At 46.9% G+C, this 25,798-nt stretch overlaps 1 protein-coding gene across 5 annotated transcripts in view; it reads left to right on the top strand.

The window, feature by feature from the left end:
* PDE7A (phosphodiesterase 7A) overlaps nucleotides 1-25,798 on the top strand; it is a 139,674-nt gene that overhangs the window by 106,302 nt on the left and 7,574 nt on the right. For all 5 annotated transcript variants that reach the window (XM_039524992.1, XM_039524991.1, XM_039524994.1 and 2 more), the window contains 4 exons: nucleotides 16,175-16,270; nucleotides 22,439-22,539; nucleotides 25,172-25,303; nucleotides 25,583-25,674. In XM_039524992.1, the coding sequence (XP_039380926.1) occupies nucleotides 16,175-16,270; nucleotides 22,439-22,539; nucleotides 25,172-25,303; nucleotides 25,583-25,674 (421 nt within the window). The remainder of the gene's footprint in view (nucleotides 1-16,174; nucleotides 16,271-22,438; nucleotides 22,540-25,171; nucleotides 25,304-25,582; nucleotides 25,675-25,798) is intronic.

Below are 25,798 nucleotides of genomic sequence, written 5' to 3'. Positions count from 1 at the left end.
ACTTACAAGACAGCATGCTGACACAGTCTCTGCCCCCCAAAACACAGTCTCTCCCCACACATACACACAACACGCTCCCTGTCACACTCCATCTCTCCCCGCCCCATTTGAAAAGCACGCTGCAGCCACTTGCACACTGGGATAGCTATCACAATGCATTGCTCTCTGTGGCGTTGCAAGAGCTGCTAATGTGGCCATGCCAATGTGCTTGCAGCTGACAGTGTAAACACACGGCAGTGTTTTCCCTGTTGCTGTCTCAGAAGGCTGGTTTAATTCCCAGCGCTCTACATCTGCAAGTGTAGCCAAGCCCTTATAAAAGATTTTTGGACAGTTGGCACGTTTAGTTTGAAAGCCTAGACTCTATGACCTGAAATCTAGTATTAGTTACATTGCAGTAGAATTACTACTTACATCACCACATCCTTGAGTTGGTGTAATAGACCCCCTCAAGTAGTTGCTTGATAGCCTAATTATTCTTTTTCTTTATCAAAGATCTTTAAAAATGTTTGAAACTTAACCCCTAAAATCTGTGCTGCTTGCTTATAGAAAGCCATCAGTGTATATGGATTCTGTCCAATAGGTGAATTATGCCAAACATGTCTCTTCCCCTGAGGAATTTAGTTTAAAGTCAGAATAGTTACAGCATAATAGAATACAGTACAAAAAGCAGAATTATGCATTATAGCCAGGAAACTTTATAGAAGAGATGGAGCTTTAGAAGGTTTTGAAGGAGAGTAGGATTTAGGCATCCATAAAGTGGGAGGCTGCTCTAGTTATAGGGGCACCATAGAAGAAAGCAATAAATCAACAGTGAGCAAAGGAAATGATTGGAATAGGTGAGTATAAAGACTTCAGAGAGGGTTGGTGGGGGACTGTAGAAAGAGCTGATGGCAGAGAAAAGGTATAATGAAGTTATGGATAGCTTAGTTATTGGAGAGTAGACATGGAGCTTGATGCAAAAGTAGTAAAGCCAATCTAAGGAATCAGGTGAAGGTAGGGTAGAGGTAGGGTAGGGTTGTCAGTAGATTGGAGGAAAGAGAGATGGGCATGTGAGAAACCAGCAAGTAGGAAATTACGATAGTCAATGCAAGAAATTGTTATAGCATGGCTTACATCTTGTCATACAAAAGGAGAGAAAGGGATGAATTTTTAAAATATTGGAAAGGAATTGGTGGTGAAGGAGTAGTTGGGGGAAAGAAGGATTGAAGATGACACCAAGCTTTCATGTCTGGGAAATAGAAGGAGGGATAGTTGTGATGGTAACAATGATGAAATAAAGGAGAAGAGGAGAAAGTTTGTGGGGAAAGATGAGCTCTTTCTTAATAATATTTTGTTTGTGTTGGGACACCTTAGAGAAGTGTGGAACTGGGTTAAAGAAGGAGGGCTGGTAGTATATGGGACCACCAAAGAGACATTGCTGTGCCTGGCCTTTTTTTCTTCAATCTGAGGGACCTTGTCAGAGACATTAAAGAAGCAACCCTGCAAGGTCAGGGGCAACCCCCAAAGAATAGTATTCTGTCTTTCTTTTGTTGAAGGAAAGGTCCGGGCATCATATTTTATATTTTCATCTAGTGGAAGAGAATCAGTTTACTTTTTATCCATTCTTGTTATGGTTTCATTTGTCCCAAAAGTGATTCTCATTAAGACAAGGAGCATGAGAGCTTTTCTACAGGAGAAAGTTGCATTTGTGTAATTTAAGGTGTGAATTTAAATAGATACAGTAACTCCTCGCTTAACGTTGTAGTTATGTTCCTGAAAAATACTACTTTAAATGAAACGATGTTAAGTGAATCTAATTTCCCCATAAGAATAAATGTAAATGGGGGAGGGGGGTTAGGGTCCAGGGAAATTTTTTTCACCAGACAAAAGACACTCTCTCTCTCTCTTTCTCTCTCTCTATATATATATGTGTACACACACAGAGTATAAGTTTTAAAAAAACAATTTAATACTCTACACAGCAGTGATTATTGTGAAGCTTGGTTGAGGTGGTGAAGTCAGTAGTGGAAGAGGGTGGGATATTTCCCAGGGAATGCCTTACTGCTAAATGAGGCTGAGCCCTCAAGGGTTAACACATTGTTGTTAATGTAACTTCACACTCTACAAGGCAGCACAAATGGAGGGAGGAGAGACAGCATGGCAGAAAGAGACAGAGACACACACCGTGTGTGTGTGAGAGAGAGACGCGCATTGCCCCTTTAATTACGCTGACCCCACTCTAAGTACATTGCCTTTTTAAGTAGATCAGCAAGTTGAGACAGCAGCTGCTGCCAGCAAGCTACCTCCGTCCTGAGCCCTGTGGTGTCCCGCCCACCCCCCGGCTCTGTGGAGATGGGGGTACAGGAGTGGGGGGGAGGGGAACACCTTGACATTAGCATCCCTCTTCCCCTCCCCCTCCCTTGGTCAGCAAGCAGGAGGCTCCTGGGAGCAGCTCCAAGCTGCATATGGGTGGAAATTGGAAATCAATTAAAAATGCACAGAACAGCATTTTAGAATTTTTTTTATTGAACTAATAAAAACAATCAAATGGGCTGGATAAATTAGGAAAAAAGTAAGTTTATTAAAACATATTTTTGTATTTAAAACTGATTAATTAAACAAAGGAAATTGTATCTGTAGTTAGTGAATTGAAATTATTGTTTCTGGTCACCATGTCTTTAAGGGTTTTATATCTTACCTACTCTCACCTAGTTCTTATTCATAGATTAGAAGAGGAAACCAAGCTTTTGTGCTTTTTCAACTCCCAATTAGTTTTTCTCCTTCAAATGAACTAGTTATTGAACTGAGCTGAATAACCTGAAATGAAGGAAATATTCTCTTTGCCAGTGCAGAAGAGGCTACTGCTATGAAAAGCTGGTTTAACACATCAGTAAACTCTGGTTCTTCTTCTAGTGCTTGTTCATGTCCGTGTCATTGTAGGTGTGTGTGCTTGCCACATGCATCGATGCCGGAAGTTCGTTTTCGAGTGATTGCTCATGTGTATTCCACAGTAGGTGTGCGTGCTCGCCATGTGCACCAGTGCCAGAAGTTTTTCCCCGAGCAGTACCCGTGGTGGGGGAGCGCCTCCCGTGACTCCTGGAGTGGCACCTGCCTGGCGCGGTATAAGGGGAGCTGTGTGCTCCCCCCACCCTCAGTTCCTTCTTGCCGCCAGTGAAGGTGTGTCAGAACTGCTTAGCTCCAGCCTTGCTGCAGCTTGTCCCCAGAACTGTTCATTCAGTAGTACCTGTAGTCAGTTTAGTTTTCAATGAAGTTTAGTTAGTTAGTGAGCCCATGTCCCGGGATTTAAGTTGTGCGGCTCCTGTAGGTGTTCTGTGCCAAGGAATGACCCGCACACAGACTGTTTGCACTGCTTGGGAGAAACCCATATCAGCGAAAGGTGCAAGATCTGCAAGCTGCTCAAGCCCTGGACTAAAAAAGAAAGAGACATTAGACTCCGGGCCATCCTGATGCAGTCAGTGCTGGCCCCGACCCTGGCATGCTGCTCCGATCCAGTACCCAGCACCACAGCGTTGGTACGCGGAGACCCTCCGGTACCTTCGACTAGTCTGCACCGCTCCTCTTCCATGGGGCATGCCAAGAGGACCGTAAAGACTCCCTCTTTGCAAAGGCACCAAGGGAAGTCTGGGACAGAGACTACCATGTCAGGTACTCCTCGGTCCCCATTGGGTCCTAGGCCTCCGACTCACGGGAGCGCGGAGTAGCCAAGCCCTTTGGAGCAGGCCTCTCCAGATGTCTGGATGCCATCTACACCCGAAGCCCTCCAGGCAGCTAAGGATGTCGTGTCCATGCCAGTGCCGGGAGCACTGCCAATGTCAGCCCCACACTCCAGAGGCAAGCTGCCACTGGGATCGCCATAGTCGCCGCTGGCCCGGTACCAGTCTCAGTCAAGGAACGTTCCTAATACGGGTCACCACCCAGTGACCGTTCAGGGCTCAGGCCATATGGATCACCCTCGACGCCGGCTAGACTGTCTGGATGGGTGCCATCTGATCAGGACTCCCGGCACTGCTTATCTTCACGGAGCGAGCACAGATGGAACCGTGGCGGACGTCGCCAACGGTCCTCGTCTTGAAGGCGGTACCGCAGTCGGTCGCGGCATGACCGTTGACGCCGTTCCCGCTCGGAATCCTGCTCAGAGTTTCCGCCAACACCATCTCCCGAGGATACACCCTCCATTTTACCTCCTACTCATCCAACCACCCCCTGCCTATGTCCCTCTTGGGGGACCCATTGCATGAGGCTCTGCTCGAGCAGGAGGTTGGGAGGCTCCTGGAGCCTTTCACCTATAGGGTATCCAGAATGTGAGGGCGGATCGCTTGAGCAGGGATTTTTCCTCTCAGCACGAATGGTCCCTACACCTGGAAGTGGCCCTCTAGCTTTTCCGGAGGTGGGGAACTCCCCAGGTGAACCTATTCGTGACCTGACAGAACCGACGATGCCCCCGGTTCTGCTCCAGGGGGGCCTGGGGAGGGGCGCTATCTCCGATGCCTTTATCCTGCCCTGGTCAGGCTAACTCCTATACGCCTTCCCCTCGCTCTCTCTGATCAGTAGGGTCCTAGAGAAAATAAAGACGGACGAGGCCAGGGTCCTCCTCATTGCCCCAGCATGGCCCAGGCAGCACTGGTATGGGACCCTCCGCCCGGACCTGCTCTCTCAGGACTGGGGCCGTCTCCTCCACCCCAATCTGGCAGCTCTTCACCTCACGGCGTGGCTGCTCAGTGGCTAGGTGGCGAGGAGAAGACATGCTTAGCTCTGGTTCAGCACGTCCTCCTTGAGAGTAGACGTCCCTCCACTCGCCGCTACTACATTGCGAAGTGGTCTCGTTTTGTTAGGTGGGCATCGGACCAAGGTGTATCCCCAAGGGCTGCCCCAATCCAGCTTATCCTTGATTACCTCCTCTGCCTGAGGGCCCAAGGCCTGGCGCCCTTGTCAGTCAGGGTGCATCTGGCAGCCATATCAGCTTTCCATCCCCCGGTGCAAGGACACACGATGTTCTCCCATGCTATGGCCGGCCGGTTCCTTATGGGTTTGGACCGGCTTTACCCATATTCTAAGCAACGTGTTCCTGGTCTCACCTCTCTTGAAAGGTGGCCTTCCTGGTTGCTATCACGTCGGCCAGGCAGATCTCAGAGCTCAGGGCCCTGACCTCAGAGATGCTGTATACTGTGTTTTCATAAGGACAAGGTCTAGCTCTGCCCACACCCTGCGTTCCTCCCGAAGGTGGTCTCCACCTACCACATGGGTCAGGACATTTTTCTACCAGTCCTGTGCCCCATACCCCATGGGACTAATGAGGAATGCCACCTCTACATGCTTGATGTGAGGCGGGCTCTGGCTTTCTACCTCGAGTGAACCAAGCCATTCAGAAAGTCCTTGCAGCTGTTTGTCACCTCAGCTGAGCGCGCGAGAGACCAGCTGATTTCCAATCAGCGGCTGTCCAACTAGATCACTTCGTGCATCCACTCCTGTTATGAGCTGGCGGGTGTTCCCCCGCCACCTATTGTTAGGGCAACCTCGACGCGGGTGCAGGCCTCGTCGGCTGCATTTGTGGCCCACGTCCCTATTCAGGACATTTGTAGGGCTGCCACGTGGTCTTCGGTTCACACGTTCATCCCGCCCTCCTTCCCTGCTGCCGGAGTTGTTTGGCAAGAAGGAGCTGAGGGTGGGGGGAGCACGCAGCTCCCGCCACTCCAGGGGTACTGCTAGGGGAAAAACTTCTGGCACTGGTGCACGTGGCAAGCACGCACACCTACTGTGGAATAGACATGAGCGACACATCTCGAAGAACACCAATTACGGAAAAAGGTAACTGCCTTTTTTTCCCTCGAGGGCTGTCTGGAGGGGACTGGCTCTGGCGCCCTCTGGAATGGGACCAGTATAAGGGGTGCCACCGGCTCCCCCTCTCTCTAGTTCCTTCTTACTGCCAGTGATGGTGCTGGAATGTCTCCTTGCCTCAGCAAGCTTTCCTTCTCAACTGTGTCTAGTTGTGATTCTCTGTATATAGTTCTTAGAAACTTTGTATAGTTTATTAGTTCCCTTAGTGCATAAGTTAGAAATAGTTAGTTAGTCCCCTATGGGACTTAGCCTAGGGACAGGGCATGCCCCGATCCCCGGACTTCAAGCTTCACTTCGGAGCCCCCCAGACACAATATTCTACAAGGACAATGACCAGCTGCGGCCTTATCTGGCTATCCTGCCAAAGATGGTGTCACACTTCCTTGTCAACCACGATATCTTCCTCCTGGTATTCTGTCCAAAGCATCAGACGACCAATGAGGCGAGGCAGCTGCACACTCTAGATGTCAGGTGCACCCTGGCTTTCTATCTGGAATGCACCAACTCCTTCTGCAGATTGACCCAGTTCTTTATCGCATTAGCCAGGATGAAGGGCCTTCCGATGTCCTCTCAGAGGATTTTGAATTGGCTCACCATCTGCATCTGTACTTGTTACGAGTTGGTGCAGGCTGTGCCTCCACTGATAGTGAAGGCTCACTTGACTAGGGGTTAGGGTTCTTTGGCTGCCTTCCTGGCGCATCTTCCTGTTCAGGACATCTGCAGGGCTGCGACGTGGTCTTTGGTACACACGTTCACAATGCATTACGCCATCACCCAAACCAGAGATGACGCTGGATTTGGCAGAGCTGATTGCATGTTGCAATCAACATGTCCAAGAACTCCTATCCACCTATGGTGTTACTGCTTGGGAGTCACATACAATGGAATGGACATGAGCAAGCACTTGAAGAAGAAAAGACAGTTCTTATTCGAGGGCTTGCTCATATCGATTCCAATTAGGTGTGCACGTGCCGCGTGCACACTCGTCGGAAGGTTTTTACCCTAGCAACACTCGGTGGGTCGGCTGGGTCGCCCCCTAGAGTGGCGCTGCCATGGCGCCGAATATATACCCCTGCCGACCCACGGCCCTTCAGTTCCTTCTTATCGCCCGTGTCGGTCGTTGGAACAGTGGAGTGCAGCTCAGCTGATCTCCACTTCCCTAGCTACTCGTAGTTATCTCGTTAATTCTTGTGTATATAGTTCAAATTTCTATAGTTGTAGTTAATTTTATTAGTTCATAACATAGTGTATATTGTTAAGAGGGGCTCGGGGATTATCCCCTTCCCCGCACCCGGTGCCGGGGCCCATGCCCGGTTCACCGGGTTTCAAACTGTGCTCGGCCTGTCACAAGCCGATGCCAACAGGAGATCCCCACGACTCCTGTCTTAAGTGCCTCGGGGAATCTCACCTCGCAGATAAGTGCCGTATTTGCAAGGCCTTTAAACCGAGGACAAAAAAGGAGCGGGACTTTCATCTCAAGCAGCTCCTGATGGAGGCAGCTCTTACCCCTCTGCCCTCGGCACCGAGCGCTGGACAGTCTACAAGCAGAGGCACTTCCTCGGCACCGGATCGCACCAGTACCGCTAAGATCTCTCGGCACCGACCGTCGCCAGCACCGACGTCTGTTCGGCACCGCTCCCTCTCCCCGAGGGTGAAGAGACATAAGACTCTGGCTGCTTCCATGAAACCTGCACCGTAGCCAGAGCACTCAACTAGGTCGGACCACCCGGCACTGACACCTGCCGTGGCACCGACAACGTCAGCACCGTCGATTCTGGTCCCGCAAAGGCTGTCGAGTCCGGTGCCTGAAAGCTCCCCGGCGAGAGCCGTGGTTGAGCTCACTATTCCCTCCACGCAGGAGACATTTTCCACGGCGAGGGAGCTGATCGCAATGACAGAGTCTGCGCTGCCTCAACCCCCGGCACCGCTGGTGCGGGTCATACAGTCGATTGGCAAGCCTGCCTTGATCAGACCACCCTCTGTCGGCACCGCAGAGCGGCACCGTTCACGATCGCGGTCCCGCAGACATTCTCGGTCCCGTCACCGGTCCCGGTCCCGATGCCGCTCGCAGTCCCGGCACCGTTCTCCTTCTCGGTACTGGTCGCACTTGCGGCACCGATCAGCATCCCGTTCGCCGGCCCGGTACTCTCGGCACCGATCCAGCTCCCGGCACCGCTCCAGGCACCGTGACTCTCGCAGCCGCTCTTGTCATCGAGCCTCGAGATCTCGGTCGACCTCCCAGCACCGTTCCAGTCGCAGGTCCCAATCTCGTTCCCAGTACCGGTATGGCTCCCGGTACCGATCCCCGGTGCCGAGTAGAGCGAGATCGGTCAGAGAGGGAGACTCTGCCCAGGGCTTTTCAGCCCTTCCATGGCCATCTCAACACACGTCGGTGTCGTCTCATGCGGACAGTTCCTATGCTTAGGACCGTGATTCCGATGTGCCCACCAGAGTCTTCCAGGAGACCCAGGCCCAAGATCAAGGTGGTCATTCTGGACACCTTGGGTGTACCACCAGGCCCAAGGTGTACCGGTAGTTCCGTCTCGCTCTGTCCCATCAGAGCACCAAGTGCCAGAGGCTACTGTTAACCGTCCCCCTCCGACTGGTACGGAGGAAGCTCCAGTTCAGCCACCAGACTCCCAGATCCACCTGGAGCAGGAGGTCGTCCAAGAACAAGAGCCCACACAGGACCCACCTGTCCCCGGCCTTTCCTCTTCTTCCTCTCCAGATGAGGCGGTGGCAGGAACATCCTCCTCGGGCCCTCCTCCAATTGAGCTGAGGGCCCATCAGGACCTCCTGAGACGGGTGGCACTCAATATGAACCTCCAGGTGGAGGAAGTCCCGGAGATAGAGGACCCAGTAATAGATATCTTGTCGGCTGACGCACTCACAAGAGTGGCTTTACCGTTTATCCGGACAATCCAGGCCAATGTTGATACCATCTGGCAGTCTCCAGCCTCTATCCCGCCCGCTGCCAGGGGAGTTGAGCGCAAGTACATGGTACCCTCTAAGGGGTACGAGTACTTGTATGTGCATCCTCCTCCCTGCTCCCTCGTAGTGCAGTCTGTCAATGAGAGGGAACGCCACGGCCAGCAAGCGCCAGCTCCAAAATCAAAGGAGGCTAGACGTATGGACTTACTGGGCCATAAGGTGTACTCAGCAGGGGCCCTACAACTCCGGGTGGCAAACCAACAAGCCCTGCTTAGCCGCTATAATTATAACACCTGGGCGGCGGTGGGTACATTTACGGAGTTAGTCCCTCAAGATTTCCGTCAAGAGTTTGCTGCCCTCTTGGAGGAGGGGAAGAAAGTGGTGAGAACTTCCCTCCAGGCCTCGTTGGATGCAGCCGACTCCGCAACCAGTACTCTGGCCTCAGGTGTTGCCATGAGACGCATTTCATGGCTTCAGGTGTCAGGCCTCCCGCCGGAGCTACAGCATACCATACAGGACTTGCCCTTTGACGGTAGAGGCCTGTTTTCTGAAAAGACTGACCCTAGGCTACAAAGCCTACAGGACAACAGGGTCATTATGCGCTCTCTTGGCATGCACACGCCGGTGACTCAGCGCAGGCCTTTCCGTCCCCAGCCTCACCGCCCTTACCCTGCGCCTAGACAAAGACAGGACTTTGGCAGAAGGCGTGGCCGAGGCAGTTGTAGGTGACAGTCAGGACCCCAAGGGGGCCAAAATCAGGGTCCCGCCAAACCACCAGCGGGGCCAAAGCCAAACTTTTGAAGGCACGCCTGAGGACGGCGTACCAGTTATTACCCAGGATCTGTTCCCTCCCTTTTACAACTGCCTCTCCTTTTTCCTCCCTGCGTGGTCCCATCTAACCTCGGATTGTTGGGTCCTACGCACGGTGGAACTTGGGTACCGCCTCCAGTTTATTTTGCCCCCCCTCCCATCCTTGTCCCTCTTCAGGGACTCCTCTCACGAGCAATTCCTCTTGCAAGAGGTGCGGACGCTCCTCGCCATCGGAGCTATAGAGGAGGTACCAAAGGACGAAAGGGGCAAGGGGTTCTACTCCCGCTATTTCCTAATCCCCAAGGTGAAGGGAGGTCTCAGACCTATCCTAGACCTGCGAGAACTCAACAAGTTCATGATAAAGCTGAAGTTCCACATGGTATCCTTGGGGACCATCATCCCATCCTTGGATCCCGGAGACTGGAATGCCGCCCTCGATATGAAGGACGCGTATTTTCACGTCGCCATTTATCCTCCACACAGAAGGTACCTCCAGTTTGTGGCCAACTGTCAACATTTCCAGTTTACGGTCCTTCCGTTTGGCCTCTCTACAGCCCCAAGAGTATTCACAAAGTGCATGGTTGTAGTCGCCGCCTCCCTCCGCCGCCATCGGATACACGTTTTTCCATATCTAGATGATTGGCTCATTCGAGGGACCTCCGAGGCCCAAGTCACCTGTCATGTGGGCATCGTCAAGGACCTATTCCTGCATCTAGGCCTGATGATCAATATAGAGAAATCCACTCTGATTCCCACACAGAGAATAGAATTCATTGGGGCCATCCTGGACTCCAATCTCGCCAGAGCCTGCTTACCTCAGCCTCGGTTTCAGGCGATGGTAACAATTATACAAGGTCTATGGAACTTCCCGACAACTTCGGCTTGCTCTTGCCTCGGTCTCCTGGGTCACATGGCTGCCTGCACGTTCGTGACCAAACATGCCAGGCTACGCCTCCGTCCCCTCCAATCGTGGCTCACCTCGGTATACCACCCGGGCAGAGACAGCATAGACATGATCATGATGATCCCCCCGAGCATCCTAGGCTCCCTCGACTGGTGGTCGACGCCCTCACTGGTGTGTGCAGGGATGCCGTTCCATCCACCTCACCCCTCGGTGTCCCTGACGACGGACGCCTCATCTCTCGGCTGGGGTGCTCACCTTGGTCAGCTTCGCACTCAAGGCCTTTGGTCGGCTCAAGAGCTGGCCTTGCACATCAGTGTCCGAGAGCTGAGAGCAGTCTGCCTTGCGTGCCAGGCGTTTCAGCAGCACCTACAAGGCCGTTGTGTCTCAGTGTTCACAGACAACACAACGGCCATGTATTACATAAACAAGCAGGGAGGAGCACGGTCCTCCCCTCTTTGTCAGGAAGCCATCCAGCTCTGGGACTTCTGCATAGCCCAATCGATAGACCTGGTAGCGTCCTTTCTCCCAGGGGTTCGGAACACTTTGGCGGATCGCCTCAGCAGATCCTTCCTGTCTCACGAGTGGTCGATTCGTCCGGACGTTATCCATTCTGTTTTCTGGAAGTGGGGCTTTCCCCGCATAGACCTCTTCGCTTCTCGCGAGAACAGGAAGTGCCAGACATTCTGTTCATTCCAAGGCCTCTCCCCGGGCTCGATCTCGGATGCTTTTCTGATGCCGTGGACGAGCCATCTGCTGTACGCTTTTCGACCGTTCCCACTGGTTCACAGGGTCCTGCTAAAACTCCGCAGGGACAGAGCGCACCTGATCATGATTGCTCCAGCGTGGCCCAGGCAGCACTGGTACACCATGTTGCTAGACCTGTCGATAGTCAGCCCGATTCCCCTGCCTCTTCGCCCAGACCTCATAACGCAGGATCACGGAAGACTTCACCACCCAGACCTGCAATCCCTGCACCTCACAGCATGGCTGCTGCATGGTTAAACCGATCCGAGTTACGTTGCTCTGCCTCGGTACAACAAGTACTCCTGGGTAGTAGGAAACCTTCCACTCAGTTAACATATCTGTCCAAGTGGAAGCGAAATGCACAATGTTACTCCCACCGAGGTCCCGATCCATTCCATCTTGGACTACCTCTGGTCTCTCAAACAGCAGGGCCTGGCAGTATCATCATTGAGGGTGCACTTGGCAGCCATCTCTACCTTCCACCCACGGGAGAGTGGCCACTCCGTATTCTCACACCCTGTGGTTTCTAGGTTCCTCAAGGGCTTGGAGCGCTTATACCCCCAAGTTCGCCGCCCCGCCCCAACCTGGGACCTCAACCTGGTTCTAACCAGACTTATGACTGCCCCATTTGAGCCGCTGGCAACCTGCTCGCTGCTATACCTGTCCTGGAAGACAGCTTTCCTCGTAGCCATTACATCGGTCAGATGAGTCTCCGAGCTTCGGGCTCTCACGGTGGACCCACCGTATACTGTGTTTCACAAGGACAAGGTGCAGTTGCGGCCACATCCGGCCTTCCTCCCTAAGGTGGTATTGGCCTTTCATATCAACCAGGATATCTTCCTTCCGGTCTTCTTTCCAAAGCCACACTCATCGTGAAGGGAGCAACAATTGCACTCCCTAGACGTCCGTAGGGCTCTCGCATTTTATATCGAGTGGACAAAGTCCTTTCGTAAAACGCCCCAGCTCTTCGTCGCAGTGGCAGACCGAATGAAGGGCCTACCTGTCTCCTCCCAGAGGATTTCATCTTGGGTGACGTTGTGCATCCGTACCTGCTATGACTTGGCCCATGTTCCATCAAGCCACCTCACTGCACATTCCACCAGGGCTCAGGCGTCTTCTGCTGCCTTCATGGCTCACGTACCCATCCAGGAGATTTGTCGCGCAGCTACCTGGTCCTTGGTCCACACCTTTGCCTCACATTATGCACTGGTCCAACAGTCCAGAGATGATGCAGCCTTTGGCTCAGCAGTTTTGCATTCTGCAACATCTCACTCCGACCCCACCGCCTAGGTAAGGCTTGGGAATCACCTAATTGGAATCAATATGAGCAAGCACTCGAAGAAGAAAAGACGGTTACTCACCTTTGTAACTGTTGTTCTTCGAGATGTGTTGCTCATATCCATTCCAAACCCGCCCTCCTTCCCCTCTGTCGGAGTAGCTGGCAAGAAGGAACTGAAGGACTACTCTAGCCGACCCACCGAGTGTTGCTAGGGTAAAAATCTTCCGACGAGCCGTGCACGCGGCGCGCGCACACCTAATTGGAATGGATATGAGCAACACATCTTCAAGAACAACAGTTACAAAGGTGAGTAACCATCTTTTACCTTTCGTAACTGTTGTCCTTCGAGATGTGTTGCTCATATCCATTCCATGACCCACTCTCCTTCCCCTCTGTCGGAGTTCCAGCAAGAAGGAACTGGGCAGAGCGGGGGGTTGGCAGTCCAGTTCTTTGAAGCTGTATGGGGAGAGTGTTGCACATACATCTTTCTGTGATTTTTCCCATACAAATTGAATATAGAGTGCTTCTGGATAAATACCTCTTAAAGGAATAGACTTCTGAAGAACATCTTGCCCTAGTGTTGGGAATAACAGCTTTTTGGGGAAGTGGTACCAAAATGACATGCACGCATGTGGTGAAGCATGACAATAAGTTATATGGGGTGGGGAACAGGGCCGTCCTTAGCCATAGGCAGAACAGGCAGCCGCCTAGGGCACCACTAGGTCTGGGGACCACTCTGCTGTGAGCCCGGACAGACGGGAAGCAGTGGAGCATGTAAGAGCAGGGCTGCTGAGTCCTAAAGAGAGCTGAATGCAACACAGTCTGAGGGAGGGGATGGGCTGCTGGGGTCTCTGGGAAGGAACGCACCTGTAGGGTGACCAGATGTCCCGATTTTATAGGGACAGTCCCGATTTTTGGGTCTTTTTCTTATATAGGCTCCTATTCCCCCCACCCCTGTCCCGATTTTTCACATTTGCTGTCTGGTCACCCTAGGTGGGGATAATTGGTACCTATATAAGAAAAAGCCCCAAATATTGGGACTGGCCCTATACAATTAGGACATCTGGATCTGGTCACCCTAGCTGGGGAGCACATCGCTCCCCTGGGCTGGCAGTGATCCATCTCATCCAGGGGGAGCTGCACAGGGCAGGATGAACTGCTGTGGCTCCATGGGTGCCCCGCCCCTGAGATCAGATGCTGTGCTAACTTCACCATGGTCATTGGGCTGGTGGTGGTGCCCATTGGCGTGTGATCGGAGATGAGGGTTTGCTGCTGCTGGTGCCAGTCTGCACCCCAAGAGGTGGATTTTGGGGTCCTGCAGTTTTCCACCTATCTCCTCCTCTACTGCAGCTGTTGGACCAGCAGGCTGGGGGGTGAGCCAAGCATGAAAGCAGTACTGAGTTGCCATTTAGATTGTCATTTAACAACTTTGTTTGCCAAAAGAGCTTGCTAACAATCCTGAATTCAATTTCAATATATTTTTTAAAAAAAATCAATATCTTAGCCAAAAACAGAAAATTAAGTTGTTGGCAATTATTTGTGACAAGTTTGGTATGGGGAAGGGAGTGGGCCAGTTTTCATCAGAGAAACAAAACATGTTGACTGACTTTCCTATAGCCCTGTTACTGCTAAATAGAGCCCTCCAACAACTGTAATATGCTCATCTCCTTACTAATGTATAGAGCGGGGTCGGCAGCCTACGGCACACGTGCCAAAAGTGGCACGCGAGCTGATTTTCGATGGCACGCTGCTCTGGGGTTCTGGCTGCTGCCCCATTGCCACCCGGGGTCCCGGCCGCCGGCCCCACTCAGCACCCACTGCTGGCCTGGGGACCCCCAAGGAATCCCAGGCTGGCAGCGGGCTGAGCAGGCCGGGGGCTGATACCCTGGCTGAGCCACTCAACCCGCTGTCGGCCTGGGGTTCCATTCACTCAGCTGGTACGTGGGCTGAGCAGGACTAAATTCAACGAAATAGGAAAACAAGAGCAACTAATGACAAAGTGCAAGAACCGAGAGCAGTGGTCGCCAGACGAAGGACCGTGGCAGTAGACAAGCATCTGCCGAATTTCGGCGGCATTTCAGCGGCGACACCTCTGGATGACACTGCTTATCGGCAGCAAGCAGCGTCATCCAGAGGAGTCGCTGCCGAATTGCCACCAAATTTTGGCGGCATTTCAGCGGATGCTCGTCCACCAGCCAGTACGCAGGTGCACTGAGAGGCCCCTGTGGGCGCCATGGCACCCGCAGGCACCGCGTTGTGGACCCCTGACCTAGAGAGCCTCCTGAAGCATGGCGATCATTTTGATTTAAATGGACTTGAACTGTATGAAGAATTGAGGACACTGTCATCAATGTTGCCACATGCAAAATCGATAATGGACATTGTACAGTTTACTCATACCAGCAAACTTGTTGACATATATCCTAATGTGTACATTGCCACTGGTATTCTACTGACAATTCCTGTAACAGTAGCACCAGGAGAACGGAGTTTCTCAAAACTAAAGCTCATTAAAAACTATCTCCGCTCTACAAGGAGTCAGGAACACTTGACCGGTCTTGCTATTCTTGCAATCAAACAAGACATCACTTTGTCTTTGTCATAAAATGACATTATTACTGATTTTGCAGCCAAAAAAGCCAGAAAGATGCTTTTAATTAAAAACTAATCCTTGTTTCAATACCTCTTCATAGAAATTTCCAATAAAATGTTGACAAATTAAAAAAATTATATTATTTGCATCATTCTGTCAAATCAGAATTTTTTCTATAGTGCTACTTCTTTAGTGCTAGTCCATCAGCATTACAGTGTCCTTCATTAAGTTAAACTGGTTTTAATAACATGCATGTGGCAAGTTTTCCAACAGTGTAAGCTTATGTTTGTGTTGCTAAGAGCAAGACAGGCACAGGGGCACCAGTTTAATAATCCTGCTTAGGGCACCATAAATCCTAAGGACGGCCCTGGTGGGGAATTTTGTGCTTCTGAGTAAAGCACCTAGCATACACTGAGTGGCTGTGTAACTGGTTGTTAAAGGGACACTGTCAAAGTAAATATGCCAAAAACTGATCTAGTTATCAGTATTATGTATATTTAGTTTGCAAGCCTTTCCTTACTGCCTCTGAAATTTAAAAAAAAAGAAATCAAATGTATGATATGGAATATTTCAGCTCCTAGTAAATGAATGATTATAGCAGTTGCTTTGTAGTACTACAAATTTCATAGCAAATTGCACATTTGTATTTTTTTTATTTCTGATTTCAGCAAGGAATACTTTTACAAAAAAGAACACATGGTGGGATAACTAAATATAAAGTGTTCGACTTGGGGCAGTTGCCAACATTGACAAGTTTTTTGGCTTAATTACCTCTGTGTTCCTTTTTTAAGCAATAAATCTACTTAGGCGGATTGCAGGTTTATTGTTTTAAAGGTATAGTGCCACTGAAAATGGACTTGTTAATTTTTTTAATATTGAGTGAGACTTCTCATTGCACAATTTATTGCTGGTAGTGGATATATTGAGAATCACTGGGGGAAATTATTAATGGATTAGACCAATTAAGTCTTACAGAATTCTTATACATTTTCAATCTGTTTGCATAACTTTTGAATACAAAAGTGTTTAAATATTTTTCCCTTTTTTCAATGAATTAATATTTTTATTTTATTTTTAGGGAACAGTCTAATCAGCTTAACCTTCCACCTGTTTAATCTTCATGGACTGATAGAACACTTCCACTTAGATATGATGAAACTTCGTAGATTTTTAGGTAAATATATTATAGCCTTTTGTTAAAGTGAACATTACTCCTTAACTGCATTTTAAAAGATACCATTTGAAGTACTGCTTACAGTTTAGCAAGAAAGTTTGAACAGCACTAATTTGAAGCTGTTTCCTATAATGATAGTATTGTGATACTGTGCGCACTTACAAATTTTGGAAATAGCTTAATTTTAATAATGGCATTAGGGAGGTGAAGGAAAAAAAATCCGCAAAAAGCAGTGAAATTAATTTTAGCAGAAAAAATTGATTTTGCCCAAGAATGTGTGAATTTCATGATGCATCATGGTTGTATGCAGCGGATTATGAAGGCTGAATTTCACATCACAAATGAGGGAAGAGGAGATAGTGAGAATATTATTGAAATATAATGTTGGTTTTCATCTTGGTTTCTGAAAAGAAACATAGTTTGTCCTTACCTAACCTGTAGTCATCGCCAGTTCAGTAGTACCAGTTGCTGACACCAGTTTCTGCTCAGGCCTTTTTAGTAGTATAGAAAAGGATCCAGTCTTGCTCCACTGATGTAGGAATTGAAGCTACTCTCCTTTAAGCTGTACAGGAATGTTTGGGACCATCATGAGATGATGCTGTATTGTGTATCCTTGGAGAAAGGTGTAAATTAATATTACTTTTATTTGACAATAGGAGAGCAGATCTGTTTAATTGTTTATGGACTTACATTTCTGTATCCTAATGTCCTTGGCACAGTCCCTGGAATGATGGTTCCTTCTTGTTTTCGCACAAGAGTCACCATGTGTTGCAATATCTCACTTGTCAGTGATGTCCTGGGATGCCTTTACCATGACTGGTTGCACCAAGGCCAAAGACTCATCCCTCACGTTGCCTATTTTCCCCTATAGCCTCCAGCTCAGTGTGAAGGGAAGGCTAGTTCTCAATTGAGCCAGGAGAAGCAGCTCTCTGTTCCTTTTAGCTGGGTTTCTCAGAAGGCTTGATCTGCTTGATACAAAGCATGTTTTTGTGGTTATGAAGTTTGAAAAAGCAAGGATAAATGAGACTCAGAGGATTTCTCCCCTCCCCGAGACAGAAAGGACAGGCAGGAGTCCAGTCTGTTCATCAGTCTGTTCAAATGCTTTACAAGTTCCCTAGCAGTTTCTCCTAATAAATGACTGGTGTCTCCTTAAGTGGATTCAGGGTCTTTCATCCAAACAAACACATCAGCTGTCCTTAGAAACCTGTAGACTGGAAAGTGAAGGGAGTATCTAGACAAACCTCTTATTTTAGGCTGTCCAGTATGTCACTGTGACAAGCTGTTTGTCTTGTCTCCTTGGTCATCCCCTGGTTATCTGAGGTTCAGCTAGAGAGGGAACTTTATTTCATTTTTAACATCAGTTTGGAATAACCTATCTAAATGTCTTCTGGTAATCAGTAACCTCAGCCACATGGTCCGAGATTCTCTTGGGTCATCTGCCAACATATTCAACAGCTCTATAGTTGTCAGGAGGGCTGTCTGAGTTAGGCTGTTTTGGGGGAGGAAGACAAGCTTTCATTTTAGCATGGGATGGCTCCCCTCCCCTCCAAGGATATTCCCACTTTTCAGAGACTTCCTTAATTCTGTTCTAGCATATCTGACCAATAAGAAAATATTCTTTGTAATTATAGCTGCTGACAGGATGAACCAAATCCAGTCTTGGATGCTGCTTCCAGGAAAAAGCCTTCCTCTTCTGGCAGTTCCCTAGGCCAATTTACAGACTGTTGCAGTTTTTTTAGAAACCAAAAGAGAGTTCAGATTGTTTCAGTCCTCTCCCAAGATCATTTCTGATTACTTGAGGTCACTCCAAGGTTTTACCTCTGGGTGTCCATTTTTCAGTCCTATTGGGCTCTCAGCATTTCAGGCGTATGGGTGCTCTCTATGGTAACTAGAAACTACTTTGAGATCTTCTGTCTCCCCCGTTGTCCTGTTTGCAAATTCATCTCCAGACTCTAGCTGTGATGATGTATCCCATAATGCCTTATGGGAATATGACATAACTGGAGTATGTTTTATGCTACATGTGCCATGTAACATATCTCTGTAAAGGTTATGGTTTACTGAATCTATTCATCCTATTTGTACACATGTATCATTTTTGTATTCAAAGTTATAAATATTGGCTGTGTACTAGCTTGATTTCTAAATAACCTTAGTAGAGCATTTGGTCAGTTCCTGGAGAAAGGAATTCGCAAAGTTAAGTGCCCAATCAAGAAGCACTTAAGGAACAATGCATCTTTCAGTGCTCCAATCCACATAAGAAGTCTTCCTGGAGACATTCAAGATACCATGTGGGCAATGGCTTCTGCCTGTAAAGACTGTTAGTCATGCATGGATATGTGACTTGCCCAGGTGACTCCAGAACTCCATCTTGGAGCTGGACTTTGCATAGGAGAGAGGAGGGGATCTCCAGCCACAAGAGAAAGTCTGTTTAAGCCTGTGGGAAACCCCTCCATTTTGTCTTCAGCTGACTAAAGAGAGAGCCTCTCCACCCCAAGGATATCTGAAAGAAACTGGAACAAAGGACAGTAACCACAAGGTGTGTGAGTGACTGCTGGACCCAGGCTAGAAGGAGACTAGTCTGTAACAGTAAGCTTACTGGTGAGGTTTTTATCTGTACTCAGTTGTATTACTGTATTAGACTTAGATTTGCGTGTTTTATTTAATTTTACTTGGTAATTCACTTTGTTCTGTCTGTTACTACTTGGAATCACTTAAATCCTACTTTCTGTATTTAATAAAATCACTTTTTACTTATTAATTAACCCAGACTATGTATTAATACCGGGGGAGGAGGGAACAGCTGTGTATATCTATCAGTGTTTATAGAGGGCGAACGATTTATGAGTTTACCTTGTATAAGTGTTATACAGGGTAAAATGGATTTATTTGGGTTTAGACCCCACTGGGAGTTGGGCATCTGAGTGTTAAAGACAAGAACACTTCTGTAAGCTGCTTTCAGTCAAGCCTACAGCTGTTAGGGGACGTGGTTCAGACCTGGGTCTGGGTTTGCAGCAGGCTAGCAAGTCTGGCTCAAACCAGGCAGGGTACTGAAGTTCTAAGCTGTCAGGGCAGGAAAGCAGGGGCAGAAGTAGTCTTGGCACATCAGGTGGCAGTTCCCAAGGGAGTTTCTGTGATCCAACCCGTCACACTAGCTTCATCAGTCAGAGAAGACACATATCAAATGTGTCGTCAGACCACTGTTTCTCCAGAAATGGAACAATGACCCTGATTTTTTCCAATGACAAGTGTGTTACCCTAGGAACGTTGCAATAATCAATACGTTGAGTGAGTGGGGGAGGATTTGAGACTTCAAGTGACTGAACCAGTTTATGAAGCAGCCGAAATTCTGGATCGAGACATTCTGAACTGCCCTCTCATCCATGGAGATGGGGTATGGGTGGCCATATAAATGGGAGCATTATGTTGTCTTGCTAGATAAGACTAACAGAAATAAACATTTTTGTCTCCCATGTGAAGCGTTAGTTTGTGCAAACAGTCATAATCTGCATTTGCGCCCAATCTTTTGACATTACATAAGCCCTGATGACTTTCACCAATCATGGTACTAGTTACAACCGCAGTCAGGCAACAGGACTTGATGATAGGAAACTGGATGATCCTGGCAGGTACCAGAGAAAGGCAGTGGGATTTCTGCATCAACAACTCAATCCACTTCAAAGCCTCTCACCTCCCGTGTGCTCAGAATGCTCTGAGAAACCGCTTAAGTAGATTGTTCAGCAGTTGTCTTGAGTGGTCTCTTTGTCCGGATATGGCCAGGTTCATTTTCCAGTGGTGGGGGACTCCCCTAATAGACCTGTTTGCTACAAAAATCAATAGGAAGTATCACCAGTTTTGTTCTCAAGCAGGTCACAGCCCCAGGTCTCTGATGGATGTTTCTCTCTGCCATAGTCAGACAAGCCCCTGTATGCATTTTCTCCAGGTCCACTCGAGTTAAGCTTACAGCTCTGGCGTGGCCGTGGCAACATTGGTTTTCCACTCAGCTAATTCTTTCACACAGAGCTCATCTGACACTGCCTGATCTCCAAGAACCATGATTGCCTTCTCCACCCCAACCTGCAGCGCCCTACACCTGAAAACCTTGAAGCTCCATGGCAAACTCGAAGAAATTTATTTAAAGGAGGTCCACAATGTGCTTTTAAGTAATAGAAAACCTTCTACAAGGTATACTTACTAGCAAAGTGGAAGAGATTCTCCATCTGGTCACAGCAGAAAGGCCTTTTCCTGGTCCAGGCTCTGATCCACCATGTGTTGGACTATCTGTTTTACCTGAAGCAACTTGCCATTAGTTCTGTCAAAGTCCATCTGGCAGATATCTTGGGGTTCTTCCCACCAGTTGATAACCACCCTTCCTCTCTCCACCCCCCTTCAATCCAGTGGTGATTAGGTTTCTTAAGGGGTTGGTCTGGTTATATCCCCAAGTGGAGGGTCCTGTCTCCTCTTGGGACTTAAACCAGGTGTTAGCAAAGCTAATGGATCTCTGTTTGACTCATTGGCAACTTGTTCATTACTTCATCTCTCCATGAAGGTGGCATTTTTGGTGTCAGTCTCCTCATCCAGGAGAGCTCTGGTTTCTGAACCTCCATATACGGTCTTCTACAAGGACAAGGTTTATCTGTGTCCTCATCTGAAGTTAGTCACCAATGTGGTGTCTCACTTTCATATTAATCAATATATTTACCAACTTTCTTCCCTAAGCCTCATAATCATAGTGATGAGGAGACACGCCGCACACTGGACTTCAGAAGAGCATTAAGCTTTTTACCTGGACAAAACTAAAAAATTTAGGTCGTAGTAACAGCTGTGGCAATTGTGGACGGAATGAAGAGCCTTCCAGTCTATTCTCAGAGGATTTCGTTGTGGCTCTCCACTTGCATTTGTTTGTGTTCTGACTTGGCTGGAATAACTCCACAGAGTAGGGTGTTAACACATGCAACAAGATCTCGTGCAGCTTTTGTGGCCCAGGTGACTATTCTGGACATTTGCAAAGCAGTGACTTGGTCTTCAGTACACACCTTTACTTCACATCATGCCATCTTTCATTGTTCTAAAGATTATTCCAGATTTGGGCATGTGGTCCTGCGATCCTTATTCAGGTAGACTCTGATCCCACTGCCAGATCAAACGGCTTCTGAATGAAATGGAATGGACATATGCAATCATTTGAAGAGAAAACAGTCACTAGCCTAATCTGTAATTGTTGTTCCTTGAGATGTGTTACACATGTCCATTCCACAACCCACTCTTCTTTCTGTTTCTGTCAGACTCTGTCTGGCGAGAAGGACTGAGGAGGTGGTCAGGGGTGTTTCAGCTCTTTATACCTTCATATGATGGCACGAGGTAGCAGAGGGGAAAACTCTCCAACAGGTGTGTGGGCACCCAGTGCACAGTTGAAGTGAAATTATAGAATAGATTACTAACCAGTTTTCTTTTGTTTTTGCTGCAAACTAGTTCCCTTGTACTGATTCTACTCAAGTGACCTTCCACATATTGTAATTGCAGTGCTTAAGGAAAGCAAGAAGGACTTGGAAAGGCAAGCAAAGACAAAAGTCTGGTTCTTATGGGGCTGGTGGCTGGACAGTGGTCAGGAAGGAAAGACTTATTCACATGTACAGAAACTAAAAGCAGTACAGCTAGCTCTTCTGTCCCTGATGGTTTGCTGTAGGGTACCATTTTCTGATCAAGGCCCACCAGTGTGATGCGTGGATTGCCTAAATTATCTATGAGGGACGCAAAAGGTTAGCAGAAGTGTCAGCCCTGCTGTTCTGATGAATAGAATCAACTTCCATGTGTGAGTTCCAGGTTGCCTCAATGTTCAGGCAGACTGGCTTAGCAGAGAGAGAGAGACTCCTGCTAAGGAGGTGGTTGCTCAGTCAAGATCATAATATTCCAGATCATAACATTTTGGTTAGAGTTAAGTAACTTGATTTCCAGGATGCATTTATACTAAATCTTGTGTTAGCTTAAAAAATATTGTGTGACCACATAAAACCTTTGTGTGAGAGTACCGGAGATGGTTCTACTTAAACAGATTTGGTATGTGGAGTTTATATATGTCTTATCAAAAATGTCAAATTGTGATATTTATATTGCTTTTTTTTTAATTGCCATTTTAATTAAACCCAGATGTTTGTTTTATTTATATAGTTATGGTTCAAGAAGATTATCATAGTCACAACCCTTATCATAATGCAGTTCATGCTGCTGATGTGACTCAGGCCATGCACTGTTATTTAAAAGAACCTAAGGTAGGATATAAAAATTTGTTTTACGTAACGTGTAAAGGTACAAATATAATGTTTGTATTTCTCTTAATGTTCCGTAAAACTGTAAAGATTTTAAGCTACAGGGAAAAAAAAACTCTGCTCCAAGAAGTATGCACATCATTGAGTCAGAAGCTGGCAGTGGAGATCCAAATAACTCAGTTTTTCAAAAGCTGATATAAATATCACTTATGCTTAGTTCACCTTGGATACTAATGAACAAAGCTCCTCTGCCAGATGCAGGTTGTAGCAATGTACAAGCGTTGTCTGTCCTTTCTTCTTTCTAAAATGGACATTATGAAAGGGAGGTACCTAGCAGAGAGAGTTCTATGTTAGGAGTTGAGCAAAGCTAACAGTTGTCAGAGGTGACTTGAATTACTGGTACTCTGGTATAGGCTACACACTAAACAGGAAACTTCAGGGGAAAATGCTACTTTCTGATTAGATTAGAGAAGACCCATGGTGTACTGTAGCCAGTTGGAAACCAGCTATCTAGTTCAACTCTGATTTTTTATTAGTTTGATTTCTTCTTGTATGGTAATAATGGTCTACACTATTCTTGCATAGTGTCTTGTCAAAGACCTCAAAGCACTTACAAATATTAATTAAATAAAGTTTGTAATGCTCTGGGAGGTAGGTAAATATTTTATTTATATTTTTGTCATGCCTAGAGATCCCAGTTAAGAGTGGGGCCCTGTTGTACGAGGGTGCTATATGATCACATATTACCTACCCTGATTAACTAAACTGTCTGAAGCTTCAAGGTGGCAATCATTTGCCGGCATGCTATCGATAGCATTGCATTAAGGTCATTGGGGCTCCATGCAGGTTTGGGGCCTCATATGAGACAAGATGCAACACATAACTGACAACCAAAAGGAGGGAGGAGATGAGGGTAATGAAAATAAGATCATGCAGTTATATATTTAGCTATTCATAGCGAGGTGCTTTCTGGAGGTAACAAATTTTATTTTAGAAAGGATTTAGGTGTTATCCCCTTCTGTAGGTGACCATATTTTCAAAATAAAAAACTGAAATCCTTTTGTGGTGACACTTTTTAGGGTTGTGAAATATTCATACAACAGTGCACTTTTGTGGGATGGTGGGGAGGGCAGGGAACAGGGTGTTCTTGAGTCATTACGGACAGCTTCTGATTCCGCAATGACTTGTGCATATTTCTTAAAGTGGAGGATTTTTCCGGCAGGTCAGTGCTATAAAACACCTCATCATGAAACACTGGACAAGTGTCATAAGCACTGAGCAAAAGAAAACCTTTGATAATGTCTACATTATTATGACTTTTCATTCGTCCAAATGCTGTTTATCACCCTAAATACTTATTCTCCTGAACTGTTTGCTAGTGGTAAAAAGAGCAAATTCTATTTGGTACAGAAATATATCTCAGTCATTTAGCAAAATGAAAAAAAAAATCAGCTCTCCCAAAAATTTCCACGGACACCATGGGCAGCATATAAAAAATGTCATTGTCATGCCTACAAAAATCTTTCCTTACCCAAACTCTCTACGCTGGGGTAGATTCAAACCACCAACCTCAGTTAACAGTCACTGATGGTATCACAGATTCCTGGGCTGTTCAATAAACTAGCGTCTGAATATTTTGTTGGTCTTCCAGCAGTCAAATGGCTTGGCGCAGGTTTTTCTCTTTGGTAGATAAAGTAAATAAGTAAATGGTAAATAAGTATTATTATTGCATGGTTTTCAAGTGATGCATTACCATTAATGATCATTTGAATTCAAACAACTTTATACCAGGGTACATTGGTAGCTTATCATTGGTCTGCTCCTATATGCACTTTGTCAGTCTCTTCTCTACCCTGTTCCTTCTTTTTTGTTTTCCCTGTGAAAAGCTCTTTAGTTGCGGGGCTGTGAAATTTGAGGGCTTATTGGTTGCCATCATCTCCCTACCCTTTCCCCCTTTTTTTCCCAGTAGGGGTAGGAAGTGGGATTGTGATACAAGATGGAAACTACCCAAATCAACAGTTCTGACAATATGTGAGGCATGTAGAGCCTTAGCTTGCTTAAATTAAATAAAATAAAAAACACCTTATTCAAATATTGTCTGCATTAAAACTAGTGGAGAAATAGCAGGACCTTTCGCTGATGGTGTACGCATTAAGATCGGCTCAGAAGATGAGTTAGACAACTGACTTGAAGAAATAACCTTTTTCAAGGATTTTTAATTTAAACAGGGATTTTGAAATACTCTCTGATTGGTAATGGAGTAGCTAACAATTTGAGTGACAGTTCTAGCTACCATAAATATTTAAATAGTTATTGCATCTATCTAGATATTATTGACAAGGTCAGATGAAATTGATTTTGAGCCTTTAACTTCTGTAGGGTAATTACTCCTGGATTGCCCTGTATCATGGTTGCTGTTAAACTTTTTTCTTAAAGTTCTACTAGTACCCTCACCTCGTTCTCCGCATTCACCTTTCTGTGATGGTGCTCTTCCTTCAAAGCACTATGTGAAAGATGAAATTGAATGATCATTTTTAGGACCTTTTTCTAGGGACTGAATGCTAGCTATGAAAAGCCAATCAGAATTTTTTACCTGTCAATGTTCCCATGAATAATACTGTTACATTTATTACAGCTTTCCAAATCTCTAACTCCATGGGATGTTCTGCTCAGTTTAATTGCAGCTGCCACACATGATTTGGATCATCCAGGTGTTAATCAGCCTTTCCTTATTAAAACAAACCATTACTTAGCAACTTTATATAAGGTAAGTGAAAATATCATACTTATCAGAACCAGGTTTGAGTATCTTTTCAGTATAGAAGAATTATATTAACAGTGAAATTGCTAATGTACTCACTTAATGGTAGACTTGAACCTGGGATGTTTATCCCATTGACTGAAAACAATAAATACAAGCTATTAACGTAATAGAAGTGTTTAAAAGTTTGAAAATCGTGAATCTATTTAAGAGGCATATAGACTGTAGTGTAAGAATAATACAATCTTTTAAACTAACGGCAATAATTTTGTTTCTGGTTTGCAGAATATCTCAGTATTAGAAAATCACCACTGGAGATCAGCAGTGGGGTTGTTGAGAGAGTCTGGTTTATTTGCACATATGTCATTAGAAAACAGGTATGTATTTTTTATACGGAGTGTATACACTATATGAAGTTACACACAATGTATTATCCATGGCATCAGACAACTTTGTAAACAAGTGTTCTGTTAAAATATTACATAGCAATTCATAATCCTA

Source organism: Mauremys reevesii, linkage group 2, assembly GCF_016161935.1.
Source record: "Mauremys reevesii isolate NIE-2019 linkage group 2, ASM1616193v1, whole genome shotgun sequence".
NCBI classification, from domain to species: domain Eukaryota; kingdom Metazoa; phylum Chordata; order Testudines; family Geoemydidae; genus Mauremys; species Mauremys reevesii.
This window is presented reverse-complemented; position numbering and strand designations above follow the sequence as displayed.